The following is a 19,875-nucleotide window of genomic DNA, read 5'->3' on the forward strand; positions in this document are numbered from 1 at the left end:
GGGCTGGAGCTGCTCTGCTCTGAGGACAGGCTGAGAGAGTTTGGGCTGTTCAGTCTGGAGAAGAGAAGGCTCTGAGGAGACCTAATTGTGGCCTTCCAGTATCTGAAGGGGGCTGCAAGAAAGCTGGGGAGGGACTTTAGAGGGTGTCAGGGAGTGATAGGACTTGGGGGGATGGAGCAAAACTAGAAGTGGGTAGACTGAAAGTGGATGTTAGGAAGAAGTTGTTGCCCATGAGGGAATAGGCTGCCCAGGGAGGCACTGGCACAGGTTGCCTCCCTGGAGGTGTTTGCAGCCAGGCTGGATGTGGCTGTGAGCAACCTGCTGTAGTGTGAGGTGTCCCTGGGCATGGCAGGGGGTTGGAACTGGCTGAGCCTTGAGGTCTTTTCCAGCCCTGACAGTTCTGTGATTCTGGTTTGTGTCTCGGGCAGAAGGGAAAGGAGTGGGGGGGGAGCCGGACAAAGCATGGGCAAATCTTTTGAGGGCCAAGCGCAAGGTCCCGCAGCTGGGTTGGGGCAATCCTCAATATCAACACAGGTAGGGGACGAAGGGGTGGAGAGCAGCCCTGTGGAGAAGGACTTGGTGGTGGGTGCGGAGCTGGAGGCGAGCCAGCGTCCGGCGCTCACAGCCCTGCTCCAGCCGTGTCCTTCATAGTATCATAGTATCAGTCAAGGTTGGAAAGGACCACAAGGATCATCTAGTTCCAACCCCCCTGCCATGGGCAGGGACACCCCACACTAGATCAGGCTGGCCAGAGCCTCAGCCAGCCTGGGCTTAAACACCTGGGCTGATCCCCAGCAGCGCAGGCAGCAGGGGGCGGGAGGGGATTCCGCCCCAGCTCGGAGCAGAGGGGCAGAATCACCTCCCTCGCCCCGCTGGGGCTATGCTGGCGTTCCGCATCCCGTCTATGTTTCGCTCCCCGAGCTCCGGATACAACACCGACATTCGCATGCCAGCAACTGCTCCCCCTTTAAAGCCCCGCCCCTCGCCCCGCCCCCCTCGCTTCGCCCCGCCCCCTCGCCCCGCCGCTTCCCGTCTTGGCCGCCGCTCCTCCCCTCGTGGCGGGAGCGCGCAGTGCCGGCGGCGCGCCGGGGAGGGGCTGAGCCGCGACCCTGCCAAACCCATCGGCGACAGGAGGAGGAGGAGGGAGGAGGAAGGCAACAGCCATGGTGAGTGTGGAGGGCGCTGAGCGAGGGGCAGGGATAGGCTGTCCCCTGCGCGGCCTGCGCCGTCCTCAGCAGCTTGAGGTCGGGGCCTTGCCTAGCCCCCGGGGTCGGTGGGAGGTGGGGGGGGGGCGTCTGGGTCGCTTCGCAGGGGTTGTCCGGCTGGGGGATGTCGAGGCATTGCGCGGCTGCTGGGTCTGGGTGGCTCCTCGGGGGGCGTCTGGCCGAGCTCGGCCGCCGGCGGAGGGGGGGTCCGGGGTGGGGGAGGTCCGGCGGGAGGTAACCTCCCGCCGGACCTCCCCCACCCCGGACCCCCCTCCGCCGGCGGCCGGGCGAGGCCCATGCTGTACCCCTCCACGAGCATCTCCCCTTCCCTAGCGTCTCTTTTCAGGGTTAAACCCGCTGCTTACCTATTTGTTGTGATTAACTTATTCATTGTTTACGATGTGTTTTGCGGTTGGAAGCAACCGAGGAGCCGACCTGGGCTGTAGCTGGGGTTGCACGAAAGAGCTCCGGCAGCCCAGCTTTGCGGCATCGTTTCTCTGAGCCCTCCAGAGCCGGGAGGGCTTCTGTCGTCTTTTCCTTCCCTCGCCCTGGGAGCGTGCCTTGAAATCACTGCTGCTGCGAGGAGGGAGATGGAGCAGCAGCGTTTGGTGTCTCCTGCCCTCTTTGCACCGGGGAGCAGCTCAAGCGCCCAGGTGCCGCTTGCTTCCTTCCTTCCTGCTGTGGCGTCGGGGCATTGCCCCAGCCCGTGTGTCACCACCTCCGGGGAGTAAAGAAGGACAAAGGCAGGGCTCCGTGGCGCGCCTGTCAGCACCTGTAGCATCACGGCACGGCTTGTGCTTGGGTTGCTTTCGGCTGCCAAGGGTTAGCTCTTTTGGAACAGAGTAAACAGAGCGGCTGGAGAGCAGCCAGGCAGAGAGGGACCTGGGGGTGCTGGTTGTGATGGTAGGATGAACATGAGCCTGCAGTGTGCCCAGGTGGCCAGGAGGGCCAATGGCATCCTGGCCTGCATTAAGAACAGTGTGGCCAGCAGGAGCAGGGAGGTCATTGTGCCCCTGTACACTGCACTGGTTAGGCCACACCTTGAGTCCTGTGTCCAGTTCTGGGCCTCTCAGTTTAGGAAGGAGGTTGACTTGCTGGAACGAGTCCAGAGAAGGGCAACGAAGTTAGTGAGGGGCTTGGAACACAGCCCTGTGAGGAGAGGCTGAGGGAGCTGGGGTTGCTTAGCCTGGAGAGGAGGAGACTCAGGGGTGACCTTATTGCTCTCTACAACTACCTGAAGGGGGGTTGTAAACAGGCAGAGGTTGGTCTCTTCTCCCAGGCACCCAGCAGCAGAACAAGAGGACACAGTCTCAGGCTGTGCCAGGGGAGGTTTAGGCTGGAGGTCAGGAGGAAGTTTTACACAGAGAGAGTGATTGCCCATTGGAATGGACTGCCTGGGGAGGTGGTGGAGTCACCATCACTGGAGGTGTTCAGGAGGAGACTTGACAGGGTGCTTGGTGCCATGGGTTAATTGATTAGGTGGTGTTGGGTGATAGGTTGGACGTGATGATCTTGAAGGTCTCTTCCAACCTGGTTTATTCTATTCTAAACAGTGCACGCCTCGTGCCGCGGGGTGGTCCAGACTGGCCTGGGGAGGGTTGCTGGAAGCGTGCTGTGCTGTCAGGCTGTTCTCACCCGTGCCACTTGCTGTGTCTGGAAGACCTGTGCAGGTCTGCTGTGTTGTTTGTTAAGAGGAGGCAGGAGGTGCTGCACACAGATCATGCTTTGGCGGGGTGGGGAGGGTGTTGGACTGGATCTCTGGAGGTCCCTTCCAACCTCTACTGTACTGTGATAGTGTGGTTCCTGGCTTCTGGAAAGTTAACCAAGCTGAAGCTTTCCCTGGGGGAGAAACTGCTAAACACCTTTTTATTCCTGAATGGTGGTTTCACTCTGTGCTCTTTCCTATGACCTTAGCAAAAGGGAATAGTGAAGCACTGGAAATAGAATGGTCTGGGTTGAAAGGGACCTCCTCTGCAATAACCAGGGGCATCCTCACCTAGATCATGCTGCCCAGAACCCTGTTGAGCCTCTCTTTTAATATCTGCAGGGATTGGGCCCCAACCACCTCCCTGGGCAACCTGTCCCACTGTTCCACTACCCTCATAGTAAAGAATCTGCTCCTAACATCCAATCTAAATCTGTTCTTCTCTAGTTTGAAGTCATTGTCCCTCATCCCATCACTGCAGGCATTTGTCAACAGAGCAGGGAAGTCATTCTGCCCCTGTGCTCAGCACTGGTTAGGCCACACCTTGAGTCCTGTGTCCAGTTCTGGGCTCCTCAGGTTAGGGAAGATGTTGAGTTGCTGGAAGGTGTCCAGAGAAGGGCAAGAAAGGTGGGGAGGGATCTGGAGCACAGCCCTGTGAGGAGAGGCTGAGGGAGCTGGGGTTGCTTAGCCTGGAGAAGAGGAGGCTCAGAGGAGACCTCATTGCTGTCTGCAACTCCCTGAAGGGAGGTTGCAGCCAGGTGGGGGTTGGTCTCTTCTGCCAGGCAAGCAGCACCAGAACAAGAGGCCACAGTCTCAAGCTGTGCCAGGGGAGGTTTAGGCTGGGTGTTAGGAAAAAGTTCTTCCCAGCAAGAGAGATTGGCCATTGGGATGTGCTGCCCAGGGAGGTGGTGGAGTCCCCATCCCTGGAGGTGTTTAGGAAGAGCCTGGGTGGGGTGCTTGGTGCCATGGTTTAGTAGATGAGATGGTGTTGGGTGATAGGTTGGACTTGATGATCTGAAAGGTCTCTTCTAACCTTTTTATTCTTGTAGGCCACTTCAGGAACTGGAAGCCTGCTGTTAGGTCTCCCTGGAGCTTTCTGTTCTTGCTTAGATGAAGGACAAAATACTTTGCTTCTCCTGTGTACTGTGTTGTTCCAGCCTACTAAGAGTGTCCCTCCCTCTCACTACCCTTAAAAGTCATAAATGAATGACAGCAGGGGAGGATCTGCTGAGATAGCAGCTTTGGATTTCCTCAGCACATATTTCTGCCACTGCTTGGCAGTGCTGAGATAAACCTAATCACAGCCTGCCTGTGGTTTGACTCGTGGGGCAGCGATCAGGAAGCTTGCTGTGGCCCTTCTGGTGGAAGGGATTTAGCAGGGCCCGTTGTCACAGGGATTTGAAGGAGGTTTGGTAATGAAAAGGTGTAGATTGGTCTTCTCTTGCACCCAGCTGTCTCCCACCACAGCCCCCAGTGTTGGAGTGAGGATGGTTTGAGGCCTGATCTGCTCATACACTGGTGTGTGGAAATGGAGTGGTGGTTCTTACAACCTAGAGCTACTGTGCTTGTTGCCTGCAGTCAAAGCCATTCCCTTTCAGGCATTAGCAGGCCTTCCTGCTGGAGTATTTACTGCAGACATCTCTGTGTGTGCTGGCTAACTGGCCCTTCACTGGGTGGTGTAGTGGTGGAGGCTTTGATGCAGGGTTTGGTATTATCCTATTAGTGTCTTATTATGGAATCAACGGGTGGCTTGGGTTGGAAGGGACCATAAAGATCATCTAGTTCCAAACCCCTGCCATGGACAGGGACATCTCCCACTGGACCATGTTGCTCAAGGCCAGGTTGGATGAGGCCTTGAGCACCTCCAGGGAGGGAGGCATCCACAGCCTCCCTGGGCAACCTGTTCCAGCATCTCCCCACCCCCCTGGAAAGAATTTCGTCTCAATCTCCGGTGTAAATCTGCCCTCCTCAAGTTCCCTCTCGTTTTATTACAACAAGCCCACGTGGAAAAAACAACAAAGGCCTTCCTCAGCTTTCCTGTAGCCCCCTTCAGGTAGTGGAATGCCGCTGTGGGGTCTCACCAGAGCCTCCTCCAGGCTGAGCAGCCCCAGCTGTCTCAGCCTGTCCCTGCTCCAGCCCTGCGATGGGATCGCCTTTGCGGCGCTGCGCAGCTGGGCTGTGCGTCCTGCCCGCCGCTGCTGTTGTAGCAGCTGGAAGGGGTGCTCTTGCAGTGGGCTGTGGAATTGTGGGGTGAGTTCCTTTACTCCTCTTTTATGTTTTCCAACTGCGTTTCCTGGGAGTTTGCAGGGAGAAGTGACTTGGAGCCCCTCGTGTCTGTCAGCGCTTCCATTTCCTTCGGCGGCGACGCACCCGTGCCACGCATCGGGGAAGGGTCCCTGCCAAGGGGCCGGGGGGCTCGGCAAGAGAGGCTTCGAGGGTCCTGCAGTGCGGTCAGAGTTGCCTGAGAGCAGGGCCCTTAACTTATAATAGCGGCATTGAGTTTGTGCCGAGAGCAGGGGCTTTGTCGGCAGGCTTGCGTAACCCGGCTGGGGAGCCGTGCCAGCTCTTCCGAGCTGCCTTTGTTGCTGGCTGCCCCTTTCCCAGAACAACCGGCCGCGCTGTCCTTCTGCTTGCGGGCAGCTCCCACCGAGGCTTAGTATCATAGCATCAGTCAGGGTTGGAAGGGACCACAAGGATCAGCTAGTTCCAACCCCCCTGCCATGGGCAGGGACACCCCACACTAGATCAGCCTGGCCACAGCCTCAGCCAGCCTGGGCTTAAACACCTCCAGGGACAGGGCCCCAACCACCTCCCTGGACAACCCAGTCCAGGGCTTCACCACTCTCATGGGGAAGAACTTCCTCCTCACCTCCAGCCTCAATCTCCCCACCTCCAGCTTCAACCCATTCCCCCTAGTCCTATCACTACCTGAGATCCTGAGCAGTCCCTCCCCAGCCTTCCTGTAGCCCCCTTCAGATACTGGAAGGCCACAATGAGGTCACCTCAGAGCCTTCTCTTCTCCAGACTGAACAGCCCCAACTCCTTCAGTCTGTCCTCACAGGAGAGGTGCTCCAGCCCTCTGCTCATCCTCCTGGCCCTTCTCTGGACACCTTCCAGCACCTCCAGATCCCTCTTGTCATAGTGGCTCCAGAACTGGAGGCAGTACTCCAGGTGGGGTCTCCCCAGAGCTGAGCAGAGGGGGAGAATCACCTCCCTTGCCCTGCTGGCCACACTTCTGATGCAGCCCAGGCTCTGGTTGGCTTTCTGGGCTGCAAGTGCACACTGAGAGCTCCTGGTGAGCTTCTCCTCCCCCAGCACCCCCAAGGCTCTCTCCTCAGGGCTGCTTTCCAGCCAGTCCCTGCCCAGCCTGGATTTGTGCCTGGGATTGCCTCGAGCCAGCTGCAGGACCCTGCCCTTGGTCTTGTTGAACCTCCTGAGGTTGGCTTGTGCCCACCTCTCCAGCCTGTCAGGGTCCCTCTGGCTTTATCTTTCAGAGCTGCCTGCGCCTCTGTGTGGCACTGAGCTGCTGGCGGAAGGGTTCCGCTCAGGGCCTGCTTTGTTCTCCCGGCGCAGCGCCGCGGGGGCTGCCTGCCTCAGCTGCCTGCCTCAGCTGCCTCTGACGGGATGCTGAGCGGAGGAGTGAACAAAACGTGGCCAGAGGGGGCCCAGCAGGCAGGGCACCGAGTGCTGCTTTTATCCTGATTGCTGCCCGGGCCGGCAGGGATGGTTTCCTAGCAGAAACTGCACCAGTGACCCACAAAGGGATCCATAGTGGGTTCATGCAGGGCATCTGTTGAGTGAATGCTGTCTCCTAGGAGATCTGAGAGCTGTGCTACCTGGAGCGTGCCTGGATTACAGAATCCCAGCATGGGAGGGGTTGGAGACCATCTAGTCCACCCTCCCTGGTCACCCACGGGTTGCCTGGGATCACAATGTTCAGGCAGGAATCTTCATAGTATCATAGTATCAGTCAGGGTTGGAAGGGACCACAAGGATCAGCTAGTTCCAACCCCCCTGCCATGGGCAGGGACACCCCACACTAGATCAGCCTGGCCAGAGCCTCAGCCAGCCTGGGCTTAAACACCTCCAGGGACAGGGCCCCAACCACCTCCCTGGACAACCCATTCCAGGGCTTCACCACTCTCATGGGGAAGAACTTCCTCCTCACATCTTCTTCAGGTCTCCAGGACCCTCACAGCAAAGAAGTTTTTCTTCCATTTCAGATGGAGCCTCCTGTGTTCCAGTTGGTGTCCCCTGCCCCTTGTCCTGTCACTGGGCACCACTGAAAAGGGTCTGGCCCCATCCTCTTGCCTTCCATCTTTTAGCTATTGACCAGATCCCCTCTCAGGCTGCTCTTCTTCAGTAGCTCTCTGTCTCTTTTGAGCTGGGGAGTCCAGACCTGGAGCCAGTACTCCAGTTGTGGCCTCATTAGGCAGAGTAGATGGGAAGGAGAACCTCCTTGGACCTGCTGGTCACACTCTTCTGAGTGCACCCCAGGAGACCATTGGCCTTCTTGGCCATGAGGGCACACTGCTGGCTCATGGGGAACTTACTCCCAGGTCTTTCTCTGTGGAGCTGATTCCCAGCAGGTCACCTCCTAACCTGTACTGGTGCAGGAGGTTGCTCCTCTCTAGATGCAGGACTCTGCACTTGCCCTTGTTGAACCTCATGAGGTGCCCCTCTGGCCCACCCTCCAGCCCATCCAGGCCAGGCTGAATTGCAGCACAGCCTGGCAGGGTGTCAGCCACTCCTCCCAGTTTGGAATGATCAGCAGACTGCCTGAGGGTCCACTTCATCCTGCTCCCTGATGAAGAGAACAAAACTTGACCCAGGCTTGATCCTTGGGGGAACACCACTAGTCCACAGGCTTCCAACTTAGACTCTGAGTCACTGATCACAAGCCTCTGAGCTCTGTCCTTCAGCTACTTCTCAGTCCCCAGTTTGTAGAGGAACTTGGCTTTTATGAAACTTGGTGCCATGGTTTAGTAGGCATGAGGTGCTGGGTGACAGGTTGGACTTGATGATCTCTGAGGTCTCTTCCAGCCTTGGTGTTACTGTGACAGGTTGGACTTGATGATCTTTGAGGTCTCTTCCAGCCTTGGTGATACTGTGACAGGTTGGACTTGATGATCTCTGAGGTCTCTTCCAACCTTGGTGATACTGTGACAGGTTGGACTTGATGATCTTTGAGGTCTCTTCCAACCTTGGTGATACTGTGACAGGTTGGACTTGATGATCTCTGAGGTCTCTTCCAACCTTGGTGATACTGTGACAGGTTGGACTTGATGATCTCTGAGGTCTCTTCCAACCTTGGTGTTACTGTGACAGGTTGGACTTGATGATCTCTAAGGTCTCTTCCAGCCTTGGTGTTACTGTGACAGGTTGGACTTGATGATCTTTGAGGTCTCTTCCAACCTTGGTGATTCTATGATGATTCTGTGTTGCAGTGGGGAAAGTAAAAGGTAGATGAAAAGATCTTGTGTGTGTTTGGGGTTGAATGAAATGTGAAACCACACCTAATTTTGCAGCCCTTTTAGGATAGGATAGAATAGAATAAACCAGGTTGGAAGAGACATTCAAGATCATCCAGTCCAATCCATCATCCAACACCACCTAATCAACTAAACCATGGCACCAAGCACCTGGGCCCCATGCACTTTAACATCTTCACTGATGATCTGGATGAGGGCATTGAGTCCATCAGCAGTAAGTTTGCAAATGACACCAAGCTGGGGGCAGGAGTTGATCTGCTGGAGGGTAGAGAGGCTCTGCAGAGGGACCTTGCCAGGCTGGACAGATGGGCAGAGTCCAAGGGCAGGAGATTGAACACATCCAAGTGCCAGGTGCTGCACATTGGCCACAGCAACCCCAGGCAGTGCTACAGGCTGGGGTCAGAGTGGCTGAGAGCAGCCAGGCAGAGAAAGACCAGGGGGTGTTGATTGACAGCAGCTGAACATGAGCCTGCAGTGTGCCCAGGTGGCCAAGAAGGCCAAGGGCATCCTGGCCTGCATCAGGAAGAGTGTGGCCAGCAGGAGCAGGGAGGTCATTGTGCCCCTGGACTCAGCACTGCTTAGGCCACACCTGGAGTCCTGTGTCCAGTTCTGGGCCCCTCAGGTTAGGGAAGATGTTGAGCTGCTGGAAGGTGTCCAGAGAAGGACAAGAAAGCTGGGGAGGGGTCTGGAGCACAGCCCTGTGAGGAGAGGCTGAGGGAGCTGGGGTTGCTTAGCCTGGAGAAGAGGAGGCTCAGGGGAGACCTTCTTGCTGTCTGCAACTGCCTGAAGGGAGGTTGTAGCCAGGTGGTGGTTGGTCTCTTCTGCCAGGCAAGCAGCACCAGAACAAGAGGACACAGTCTCAAGCTGTGCCAGGGGAGATTCAGACTGGATGTTAGGAGGAAATTCTACACAGAGTGAGTCATTGCCCATTGGAATGTGCTGCCCAGGGAGGTGGTGGAGTCCCCATCCCTGGAGGTGTTCAGGAGGAGCCTGGATGGGGTAAAAACTGCACCTTTGCTTGTTTATATATATTTTTTAGCCTCAAATCAACTCTTCTTTGCCTGGCTTGACTAGTTCTCTGTCCCTTCTCTGGGGTGGCAGCCTGGCTGCTGCTGCCCTTACCTCTGGAGCCGCTGCCTTGTTTGTTGTTGGGCTGAGGCTGTCATTAGTGTAGCCACTCCCCTGGAGCTCCGCGGGGCTGCTGCTGGCGTCCTGTGGGTGCATTGCCTTTGTAGGCACTAGGTATGGCAAAAAAGACACCCCCCAGAAAAAAACCCACCCCAAAAGGGTGCTTTCAGTCTGGCAGGGGTGGAAATCAATGCAGCAGCAGGGAGCCTGGGGGTGGCAGGGAGCAGGACCTGACTCTGCGGTGTCCTTCTCTCCACCTGAAGGGTCATCCTGCTTGTTTTTGGCAGGGTTCTGTGTCTGGGCTGTGCCCTCACCCTGTGGTGAAAGGGGGCAGCAGGCAGGCCAAGCCTTCATCTGGCAATTAGGAGCTGACTGACAAAATGTTCTCTGCTCCCAGGTGCTTAGGTAAAGATCTCTGGGGCGCTGGGGGTGGCAGGGAGGGGCCGAGAAGGAGCAGGCTCATGGCTGGGGTGCGAATCAAACCGCTGCAGGCACAAGCAGCACCCAGCAGCTTCTGAAGGCTGAGGCTGACCTTGCTCAATCCCATTCCCTGCCTCTCCAGCAGGAAGCTGACTGGCTGAAGGCTGCCAGTCCAGTACTTGACCTAGGGCTAGGCCAGTTGTGCTGGATGCTTGCACCGTGCCTGTGGTGGCCAGAGCTCGTACAGGCTGTTAGCTGAGGCCTGGCTAATTGAGCTCTTCCTTCTTCTGAGGAGCAGAATAAGTCAAGGAACTGCTGTGGGGTGGCTGGTTCTCAGTCAGGAAGCCTTCCCCTGGGAAGAGCTGGTTGTATAGGGGCATGGACCTTAATTACACTGGCAATGCCTCGTGTGCCACACTTTGCCTTCATCAGGGTTGGCCTGGCTGGTGCAGCTGCTGAGAGCCATCTCCCTCTGCCTTGATTTACTGCGTGCCAAGTTGTGTGGCACCCTGCCTCCCCTATCAGAGTATCATAGTATCAGTCAGGGTTGGAAGGGACCACAAGGATCATCTAGTACCAACCCCCCTGCCATGGGCAGGGACACCCCACACTAGATCAGCCTGGCCAGAGCCTCGTCCAGCCTGGGCTTAAACACCTCCAGGGACAGGGCCCCAACCACCTCCCTGGACAACCCATTCCAGGGCTTCACCACTCTCATGGGGAAGAACTTCCTCCTCACCTCCAGCCTGAATAAGCTTGCCTTTAGAAGCAACTTTCATTCTGTGGCCCCCTGGGAGAGGGGACTCTGCTGACCGACCCCTTCTTCCTCCTCTTGCCACAGGAAGATTTGGATGGGGCTCCCACTTGACAGTGGCAGAAACAGGAGGCACTTGGCCCAAAAGCCTGAAGTCCTCCAGGGTCTTGCTGCATTTCTGTTTGCCTTGTGTTATTTAAGGCTTGTCTGAGGCCCTGAAACTGGCAGCTGAGGAAACACTGTTCTGGCAGAAGTGCAAAGTGTGCTCTCATTAGCTTTGGCATTCCCCCCTCCTCCCCTGCCTTTTCCATCATCTGGGACAGGAGAGTTTTGACTGCAGTTAATTTGTCCTCTTTGGTGGTGCCATAAGTGCTGTCCCTGGAACCAGCTCAGCTAGCTCATGGCTTTTAGGAATAAACTGCCCAGGATGTGCAGGAGAGTGGTGAAGCCCTGGAATGGGTTGTCCAGGGAGGTGGTTGAGGCCCCATCCCTGGAGGTGTTTAAGCCCAGGCTGGCTGAGGCTCTGGCCAGGCTGATGTAGTGTGGGGTGTCCCTGGCCATGGCAGGGGGGTTGGCACTAGCTGATCTTTGTGGTCCCTTCCAACCCTGACTGACACTATGATACTGTGATGTATTCCTGATCTGTGGAGCTCCCAGTTCAAGGATGCAAACTGCTTGGGCTGCTGAGTGCATGCAGGTTGATCCAAATGAAGTGCTGCAAGTCCTGATGGTAGCAATTAGGATTCTATCTGATACCTGACTCTGTCTTAATGCTCTGAGAACTAAAGAAACCCAATCCTCCAGTGGAGAGTTGGGGGGTGTGTGTGTGTGTTTTTTTCCTCCCCCTCTCCCCTGCTTTTTAGTGTGCTCAGAAGTCAGGCTTTGAAACTGCTTGTGAAATAATCCTGTGGCTGCTGGAGCTGTCTGTGTGTGTGGGGGGAAGGTTCTCTTAAAGAGATAAACCCAGCTTATCTACTCCTAGAATGGAAGGAGAAACCTTTGTAATTTCTTTTGATGCCTTCACAAATCAGCAGTCTGTTGCCTTATCATAGTATCATTCAGGGTTGGAAGGGACCACAAGGATCAGCTAGCTCCAACCCCCCTGCCATGGGCAGGGACACCCCACACTAGATCAGCCTGGCCAGAGCCTCAGCCAGCCTGGGCTTAAACACCTCCAGGGACAGGGCCCCAACCACCTCCCTGGACAACCCATTCCAGGGCTTCACCACTCTCATGGGGAAGAACTTCCTCCTCACCTCCAGCCTCAATCTCCCCACCTCCAGCTTCATCCCATTCCTCCTAGTCCTATCACTACCTGAGATCCTGAGCAGTCCCTCCCCAGCCTTCCTGTAGCCCCCTTCAGATACTGGAAGGCCACAATGAGGTCACCTCAGAGCCTTCTGCAGACTGAACAGCCCCAACTCCTTCACTCTGTCCTCACAGGAGAGCAGCTCCAGCCCTCTGCTCATCCTCCTGGCCCTTCTCTGGACACCTTCCAGCACCTCCTCATCCCTCTTGTCATAGTGGCTCCAGAACTGGAGGCAGTACTCCAGGTGGGGTCTCCCCAGAGCTGAGCAGAGGGGGAGAATCACCTCCCTTGCCCTGCTGGCCACACTTCTGATGCAGCCCAGGCTCTGGTTGGTTTTCTGGGCTGCAAGTGCAGACTGAGAGCTCCTGGTGAGCTTCTCCTCCACCAGCACCCCCAAGGCTCTCTCCTCAGGGCTGCTTTCCAGCCAGTCCCTGCCCAGCCTGGATTTGTGCCTGGGATTGCCTCGACCCAGCTGCAGGACCCTGCCCTTGGTCTTGTTGAAGCTCCTGAGGTTGGCTTGTGCCCACCTCTCCAGCCTGTCCAGGTCCCTCTGGATGGCCTCCCTTCCCCCCAGCCTGTCTGCTGCACCACACAGCTTGGTGTCAGCAGCAAACTTGTAGGAAATCCTGGGCCTGTAGACAGGCTTCCAAATCAGGCCACTTGGTTTGGCCTTTGTTTTTCTACCCCAGCTGGGGGAAGCAGTAATAGCAGGGGTGAGTGAGTGCTGACATCCTGCAAAGCTTGTGTGGCATGTGACAAATTGCTTGTAGCTGAGGTTGGGTGGGGAAAAAAAATCCCCACAACACCCAATAATCTACCTGGCTCTGTGAGGAGCAGCTTCTTCAGGGCTGCAGAGGAAGGGGTTCAAAGGGTTTGGCTGAGCACAGCCAGAATAGAATTAACCAGGTTGGTAGAGACCTTTGAGAGCATCCAGTCCAACCTATCCCCCAGCACCACCTAATCAACTCAACCATGGCACCAAGCACCCCAGCCAGGCTCTTCCTAAACACCTCCAGGGATGGGGACTCCACCACCTCCCTGGGCAGCACATCCCAATGGCCAATCTCTCTTGCTGGGAAGAACTTCTTCCTAACATCCAGCCTGAACCTCCCCTGGCACAGCTTGAGACTGTGTCTTCTTGTTCTGGTGCTGCTTGCCTGGGAGAAGAGACCAACCCCCACCTGGCTACAGCCTCCCTTCAGGGAGTTGCAGAGAGCAAGAAGGTCTCCCCTGAGCCTCCTCTTCTCCAGGCTAAGCAACCCCAGCTGCCTCAGCCTCTCCTCACAGGGCTGTGCTCCAGACCCCTCCCCAGCTTTCTTGCCCTTCTCTGGACACCTTCCAGCAGCTCAACATCTTTCCTAACCTGAGGATCCCAGACCTGGCCACAGGACTGAAGGTGTGGCCTAAGCAGTGCTGAGCACAGGGGCAGAAAGGTTCTTGATTTCCCCCTGCCTCCTCCCTTGTAACATCAGGAAGTGGTGTCAGGCTGTAATCACATGTTGCTGCCTGTAATAAAACCAGAGGACATCTGAGTGCAACCCTCCAAATGCCCTCTAGGATTAAGCTAGGAATTCAGTAGGCAGAGGTGTCTCATACCTTGCTGGATCCTGTAGGGCAGGGGAGTGTTAAAAGCTCTTGAGTGTGGCTGGGCTGGGTGACCTTTCAGGCCTCTTCCTACCCAAACCATTCTGTGGTTGCTGCCTTGCCTACCATGCCAGTTTTCACTGCTGTTTTCACCCCCCCTGTTTTAGTGGCCTCCTAAATTGGCCAACCTCTTCCCTCAGTCCCTTGTTAAGTATGGAATGACTGGAGGAGAAAAGCAGAAAGGCAGAGAATGGTTTACCCTGTCAAACTCTGTTTGGATGTGTGAAGAAGAGTGTGGCCCCCAGGCTGAGGGAGATCCTTCACCCCCTCTGCTCTGTCCTGCTGATGCCATATCTGGAGTACTGGGTCCAGTTCTGGGCTCCCCAGTTCCAAGAGAGACAGGGAACTGCTGGGGAGAGTCCAGCAGAGGCTATGAAGGTGCTGAGGGGCCTGGAGCCTCCCTGTGAGGAGGAGAGGCTGAGAGCCTTGGGGCTGTTTGGCCTGCAGAAGGGCAGCCTGAGAGGGAATCTGATCCATGCTCTTTGGTACCTAAAGGATAAGAGTCCAAGGGCAGGAGATTGAACACATCCAAGTGCCAGGTGCTGCACTTTGGCCACAGCAACCCCATGCTGGGGTCAGAGTGGCTGGAGAGCAGCCAGGCAGAGAGGGACCTGGGGGTGCTGGTCGATGGTAGGCTGAACATGAGCCAGCAGTGTGCCCAGGCAGGCAGGAGGGCCAATGGCATCCTGGCCTGCATCAGGAACAGTGTGGCCAGCAGGAGCAGGGAGGTCATTGTGCCCCTGGACTCAGCACTGGTTAGGACACACCTTGAGTCCTGTGTCCAGTTCTGGGCCCCTCAGTTTAGGAAGGAGGTTGACTTGCTGGAGTGTGTCCAGAGAAGGGCAACAAGGCTGGTGAGGGGTTTGGAGCACAGCCCTGTGAGGAGAGGCTGAGGGAGCTGGGGTTGTTTAGCCTGGAGAGAAGGAGACTCAGGGGTGACCTTATTGCTCTCTACAACTACCTGAAGGGAGGTTGTAGACAGGCAGAGGCTGGTCTCTTCTCCCAGGCACCCAGCACCAGAACAAGAGGCCATAGTCTCAAGCTGTGCCAGGGGAGGATTAGGCTGGAGGTGAGGAAGAAGTTCTATACAGAAAGAGTGATTGCCCATTGGAATGGGCTGCCTGGGGAGGTGGTGGAGTCACCTTCACTGGAGGTGTTCAGGAGGAGACTTGATGGGGTGCTTGGTGCCATGGGTTAGTTGTTTAGGTGGGTTGGATTGGTTGATGGGTTGGACATGATGATCTTGAAGGTCTCTTCTGGCCTGGTTTACTCTATGTTCTAAGAGGATGGGGGGGGAAACTATATTTAGTGATGGCCAGCAACAGGATGAGGAACTATGAGCACAAACTGGAACCCAGGAGGCTCCATCTGAAGAGAAGAAAAAGCTGCTTTGCTGTGAGGGTACAGGCTGCCCAGAGAGGGTGTGGAGCCTCCCTCCCTGGAGAGGTTCCAACCCCACCTGGCCATTGTGATCCTGGGCAACCTGCTTTAGCAGGGAGGTTGGACTGGATGGTCCCTTCCAGCCCCTGCTGTGCTGATACTTTTTGTGGAATGACCTCAGTGTTTGTTAAATTATCCTGGGCTGCATCAAGGGAAGTGTGGGCAGCGAGTTGAGGGAGGTGATTCTCCCCTCTGCTCCACTCTGGTGAGACCCCACCTGGAGAACTGCAGCCAGTTCTGCAGCCTCTAGTACAGGAAAGACCTGGAGGTGCTGGAAGGTGTTCAAAGAAGGTCCATGAGATTGATCAGAGGGCTGGAGCTGCTCTGCTGTGGAGACAGACTGAGAGAGTTGGGGCTGTTCAGTCTGGAGAAGAGAAGGCTCTGAGGAGACCTTCTTGTGGCCTTCCAGTATCTGAAGGGGGCTACAAGCAAGCTGGGGAGGGACTTTGGAGGGTGTCAGGGAGGGATAGGACTGGGGGGGATGGAGCAAAACTAGAAGTGGGTAGATTGAGATTGGCTGTGAGGAAGAAGTTGTTCCCCATGAGCGTGGTGAGAGCCTGGCACAGGTTGCCCAGGGAGGTGGTGGAAGCCTCCTGCCTGGAGGTGTTTGCAGCCAGGCTGGAGGTGGCTGTAAGCAACCTGCTGTGGTGTGAGGTGTCCCTGGGCATGGCAGGGGGGTTGGAACTGGCTGAGCCTTGAGGTCCCTTCCAACCCTGACTGATACTATGATACTATGATGATGTCCAGGAATGGGGCATCTACAACCTCTGTGGGTGCCCTCAGCCAGCATCTCCCCACCCTCAACAACAAAGAATCTCTAACTCAGCAAAAATGTGCAGGCAGCAAAGGTCTTCTCTCCTGAGTGTCCTCCAAGAAGGAGACCAATCTCTTGCCAGCTTTGTTTGGTATTGTCTGGGCTATTGCCTGAAGTGACTCCTGTGGAGGAGGTCAGGTTCTGTTTTGATCTTGAGCTGCTGGCCCACAGGATCCATCCTCAGGGAAGTCAGAAGACAGCTCCATCCTCTTGATACTTGATGCTGCAGCACTTTCTTGCCTTCAGTTGAGAACAGCTGTCAGGAATCCACTACACTAATGGCTCTGTCTCCATCCTTTGAGTGCAGCCCCAGCCCTGGATGGTATCCAGGCAATCACAGAATGGTTTGGATTGAAAGGGACTTCCAGAGGTCACCTTGACCACCCCCTCCCTGCAGTCAGCAGGGACAGCCTCCACTAGATCAGGTTGCTCAGAGCCTTCTTGAGCCTGACCTTGAATATAGACTAGAATTAACCAGGTTGGAAGAGACCTCTCTCTCCTCAGGGCTGCTTTCCAGCCAGTCCCTGCCCAGCCTGGATTTGTGCCTGGGATTGCCTCGACCCAGATGAAGGACCCTGCCTTTGGTCTTGTTGAACCTCCTGAGGTTGGCCTGTGCCCACCTCTCCAGCCTGTCCAGGTCCCTCTGGATGGCCTCCCTTCCCTCCAGCCTGTCTGCTGCGCCACACAGCTTGGTGTCAGCAGCAAACTTGCTGAGGGTGCACTCAGTGCCAATGTCCATGGCCCCCACAAAGATGTTGAACAAGCCTGGTCCCAGGACTGATCCCTGAGGGACTCTGCTTGTCCCTGGCCTCCACTGGGACATGGAGCCATGGACAGCCACTCTTTGTGTGCAGCCATCAAGCCAGTTCCTTATCCATCTAGTGGTCCAGACACGCTGGAGGGAAGGGAGGCCATCCAGAGGGACCTGGACAGGCTGGAGAGGTGGGCACAAGCCAACCTCATGAGGTTCAACAGGACCAAGGGCAGGGTCCTGCAGCTGGGTCGAGGCAATCCCAGGCACAAATCCAGGCTGGGCAGGGACTGGCTGGAAAGCAGCCCTGAGGAGAGACCCTTGGGGGTGCAGGGGGAGGAGAAGCTCACCAGGAGCTCTCAGTGTGCACTTGCAGCCCAGAAAGCCAATCAGAGCCTGGGCTGCATCAGGAGAAGGGTGGCCAGCAGGTCAAGGGAGGTGATCCTCCCCCTCTGCTCAGCTCTGGGGAGACCCCACCTGGAGTCCTGCCTCCAGTTCTGGAGCCCCTATTGCAAGAGGGATGTGGAGGTGCTGGAAGGTGTCCAGAGAAGGGCCAGGAGGATGAGCGGAGGGCTGGAGCTGCTCTCCTGTGAGGACAGAGTGAAGGAGTTGGGGCTGTTCAGTCTGGAGAAGAGAAGGCTCTGAGGTGACCTCATTGTGGCCTTCCAGGATCTGAAGGGGGCTACAGGAAGGCTGGGGAGGGACTGCTCAGGATCTCAGGGAGTGATAGGACTAGGGGGAATGGACTGAAGCTGGAGGTGGGGAGATTGAGGCTGGAGGTGAGGAGGAAGTTCTTCCCCATGAGAGTGGTGAAGCCCTGGAATGGGTTGTCCAGGGAGGTGGTTGGGGCCCTGTCCCTGGAGGTGTTTAAGCCCAGGCTGGCTGAGGCTCTGGCCAGGCTGATCTAGCGTGGGGTGTCCCTGCCCATGGCAGGGGGGTTGGAACTAGCTGATCCTTGTGGTCCCTTCCAACCCTGACTGACACTATGATACTATGACAGGTTGGACTTGATGATCTTTGAGGCCTTTTCCAACCTTGTTGATTCTATGAGGAGAGGCTGAGGGAGCTGGGATTGCTTAGCCTGTAGAAGAGAAGGCTGAGGGGAGACCTTACTGTTCTCTACAGCTACCTTGAAGGTCTCTTCCAACCTGGTTTATTCTGTTCTATTCTGAAAGGAGGTTGGAGTGAGGCTGGTGTTGGTCTCTTCTCCCAAGTTCTTAGGGACAGGGTGAAAAGAAATAGGTTTAGGTTCAGCCAAGTTTAGGTTGGACATTAGGAGCAATTTCTTTCCTGCAGGAGTGGTCAGGTGTTGGAAGAGGCTGCCCACAGAGCTGGTGGAGTCACCACCATCCCTGGAGCTGTTCAAGAAGTGTGTAGATGTGGTGCTTCAGGATATACCTTAGTGGCCATGGAAGTTTGGTTGTTTGGGCTGCATCTTAAAGGTCTTTTTCCACCCTGGATGATTCTGTGTCAGCTCTTGGCACTCCACTGGAGGTGTTGGAACCCTCTCCAGGTGTTTATTTATTGGAGGCTTTTGACTGGATGGGAAGAGCTGAGGGGAAACATGAAGTCTTCATGATGAAAACTACCTTTCTAGTAGGCCAAATGGTCTCCTAGATGTTTTGATGCCTTACTGATGTGCACTTGAACTTCTTTCCCTGCCCTTCTCCTTGTCTTTTGCACAGGATGCCATTATTCCCTACAAGGAAGTCCTCCAGATGTACTGGGAGAAAGCAACAAGATTTGTGAATGCCCAGTGTGATGGATTTGAACCCTGGCAGCTGGTTGGGCTGACCTTTTCTTCTACCCTTCTGGGTGTCTGGCTGCATGGCTTCCTCTTCCAGTCTGAGAGTAAGTGTTGGAAATGGGGGAGGGAGGGTTTCTTTGGAGGGGCAGAGTCCTCAACAGTGGATGAAAGAAGGCCAAACATTTATTAAGCAGACTGGGTTGGAAGGGACCTTGAAGGTCATCTGGTTCATAGAGGCATGGAATGGTTTGGGCTGGAAGGGGCCTTGAAGGTCATCTGGTTCGCACAGGCATGGAATGGTTTGGGCTGGAAGGGGCCTTGAAGGTCATCTGGTTCATAGATGCATGGAATGGTTTGGGTTGGAAGGGGCCTTGAAGGTCATCTGGTTCACAGAGGCATGGAATGGTTTGGGTTGGAAGGGTTGAGGGTTCCAGCTACCTGGCAGGAACACCTTCCACCAGCCCAGGTTGCTCAAGGCCTCACCCAGCCTGGCCTTGAACACCTCCAGGGAGGGAACATCCCCAGCCCCCCTGGGCGACCTGTGCCAGTGCCTCACCGCCCTCACTGCAAAGGATTTCTCCCTAACATCCATTCTAAACCTGCCCTCAGTGTTCACAAAGCCCTCTTGCAAATCAAGGTCAAGGCCTGTCTGATCACTGCAACACCTCCATTCCTTCTGAGGGTGGGGTAGGCCAGCCTGGAATGTGCCTCCCATCTCCTTCCCTTCCTCTCCTCTCCCTTCTCCTTTTGGCTGAACCATTTGCTTGTCGCAACGCTCTGCTCTTGCTCCCAACCTGGGGCAATCAGTCTCTCACTGCTGGCTTCCTGGGGGCTTAGTCACCCCAGCTAAGTGCCTGGAGAGCTCCTGATGGCTTCCCTTCCTGCTGTGGCTTTGACTGGGGGTTGGAGGCATCTTTCACCCTCAGCATGTTCTTGATCATTCCATGTGGTGGTGGTTTGTGGGTTGTGTTTTTCCTCCTCCTTCCTGTTTGGAGTGGTTTTTGATATGCACAGCTCTTCAGTGGGGTCTGTTTTGATGACCCTGCAGTTTTCTCTGCCTGGGTGATGGTCAGAGAGAGGACATCAAATGGTTTGGGTTGGAAGGGACCTCCAGAGGTCATCTAGTCCAACCATCCCTGCAGATCTTCCACTAGCTTAGGTTGCTCAGAGCTTTGTCAAGCCTGACCTTCAATATCTCCAGAGGTGAGACCTCAACTACCTTCCTGGGCAACCTCTTGCAGTGTTCCCCCCACCCTCACAGTGCAGAACCTGTTCCTAACATCCAGTCTAAATCTGCTCTTCTCTCATTTCAAACCATCCATACTCTCACTGCAGGCCTTTGGAAGCAGTCCCTCTGCAGCCTGGGGTATCATAGTATCAGTCAGGGTTGGAAGGGACCACAAGGATCAGCTAGTTCCAACCCCCCTGCCATGGGCAGGGACACCCCACACTAGATCAGCCTGGCC

At 55.9% G+C, this 19,875-nt stretch overlaps 1 protein-coding gene across 1 annotated transcript in view; it reads left to right on the forward strand.

Annotated features, from left to right (window-relative positions):
* Positions 1 to 1,050: 1,050 nt before the first annotated feature.
* SGPL1 (sphingosine-1-phosphate lyase 1) overlaps positions 1,051 to 19,875 on the forward strand; it is a 56,287-nt gene continuing 37,462 nt past the window's right edge. The window contains exons 1-2 of the mRNA XM_068169980.1: positions 1,051 to 1,166; positions 18,348 to 18,513. Of these exons, the coding sequence (XP_068026081.1) occupies positions 1,164 to 1,166; positions 18,348 to 18,513 (169 nt within the window). The 5' untranslated portion in view covers positions 1,051 to 1,163. The remainder of the gene's footprint in view (positions 1,167 to 18,347; positions 18,514 to 19,875) is intronic.

The sequence above is a fragment of the Melanerpes formicivorus genome, unplaced genomic scaffold (assembly GCF_026170545.1).
Source record: "Melanerpes formicivorus ecotype bairdi unplaced genomic scaffold, bMelFor1.0.p_v2 SCAF_257, whole genome shotgun sequence".
In the NCBI taxonomy this organism is placed as follows: Eukaryota; Metazoa; Chordata; class Aves; order Piciformes; family Picidae; genus Melanerpes; species Melanerpes formicivorus.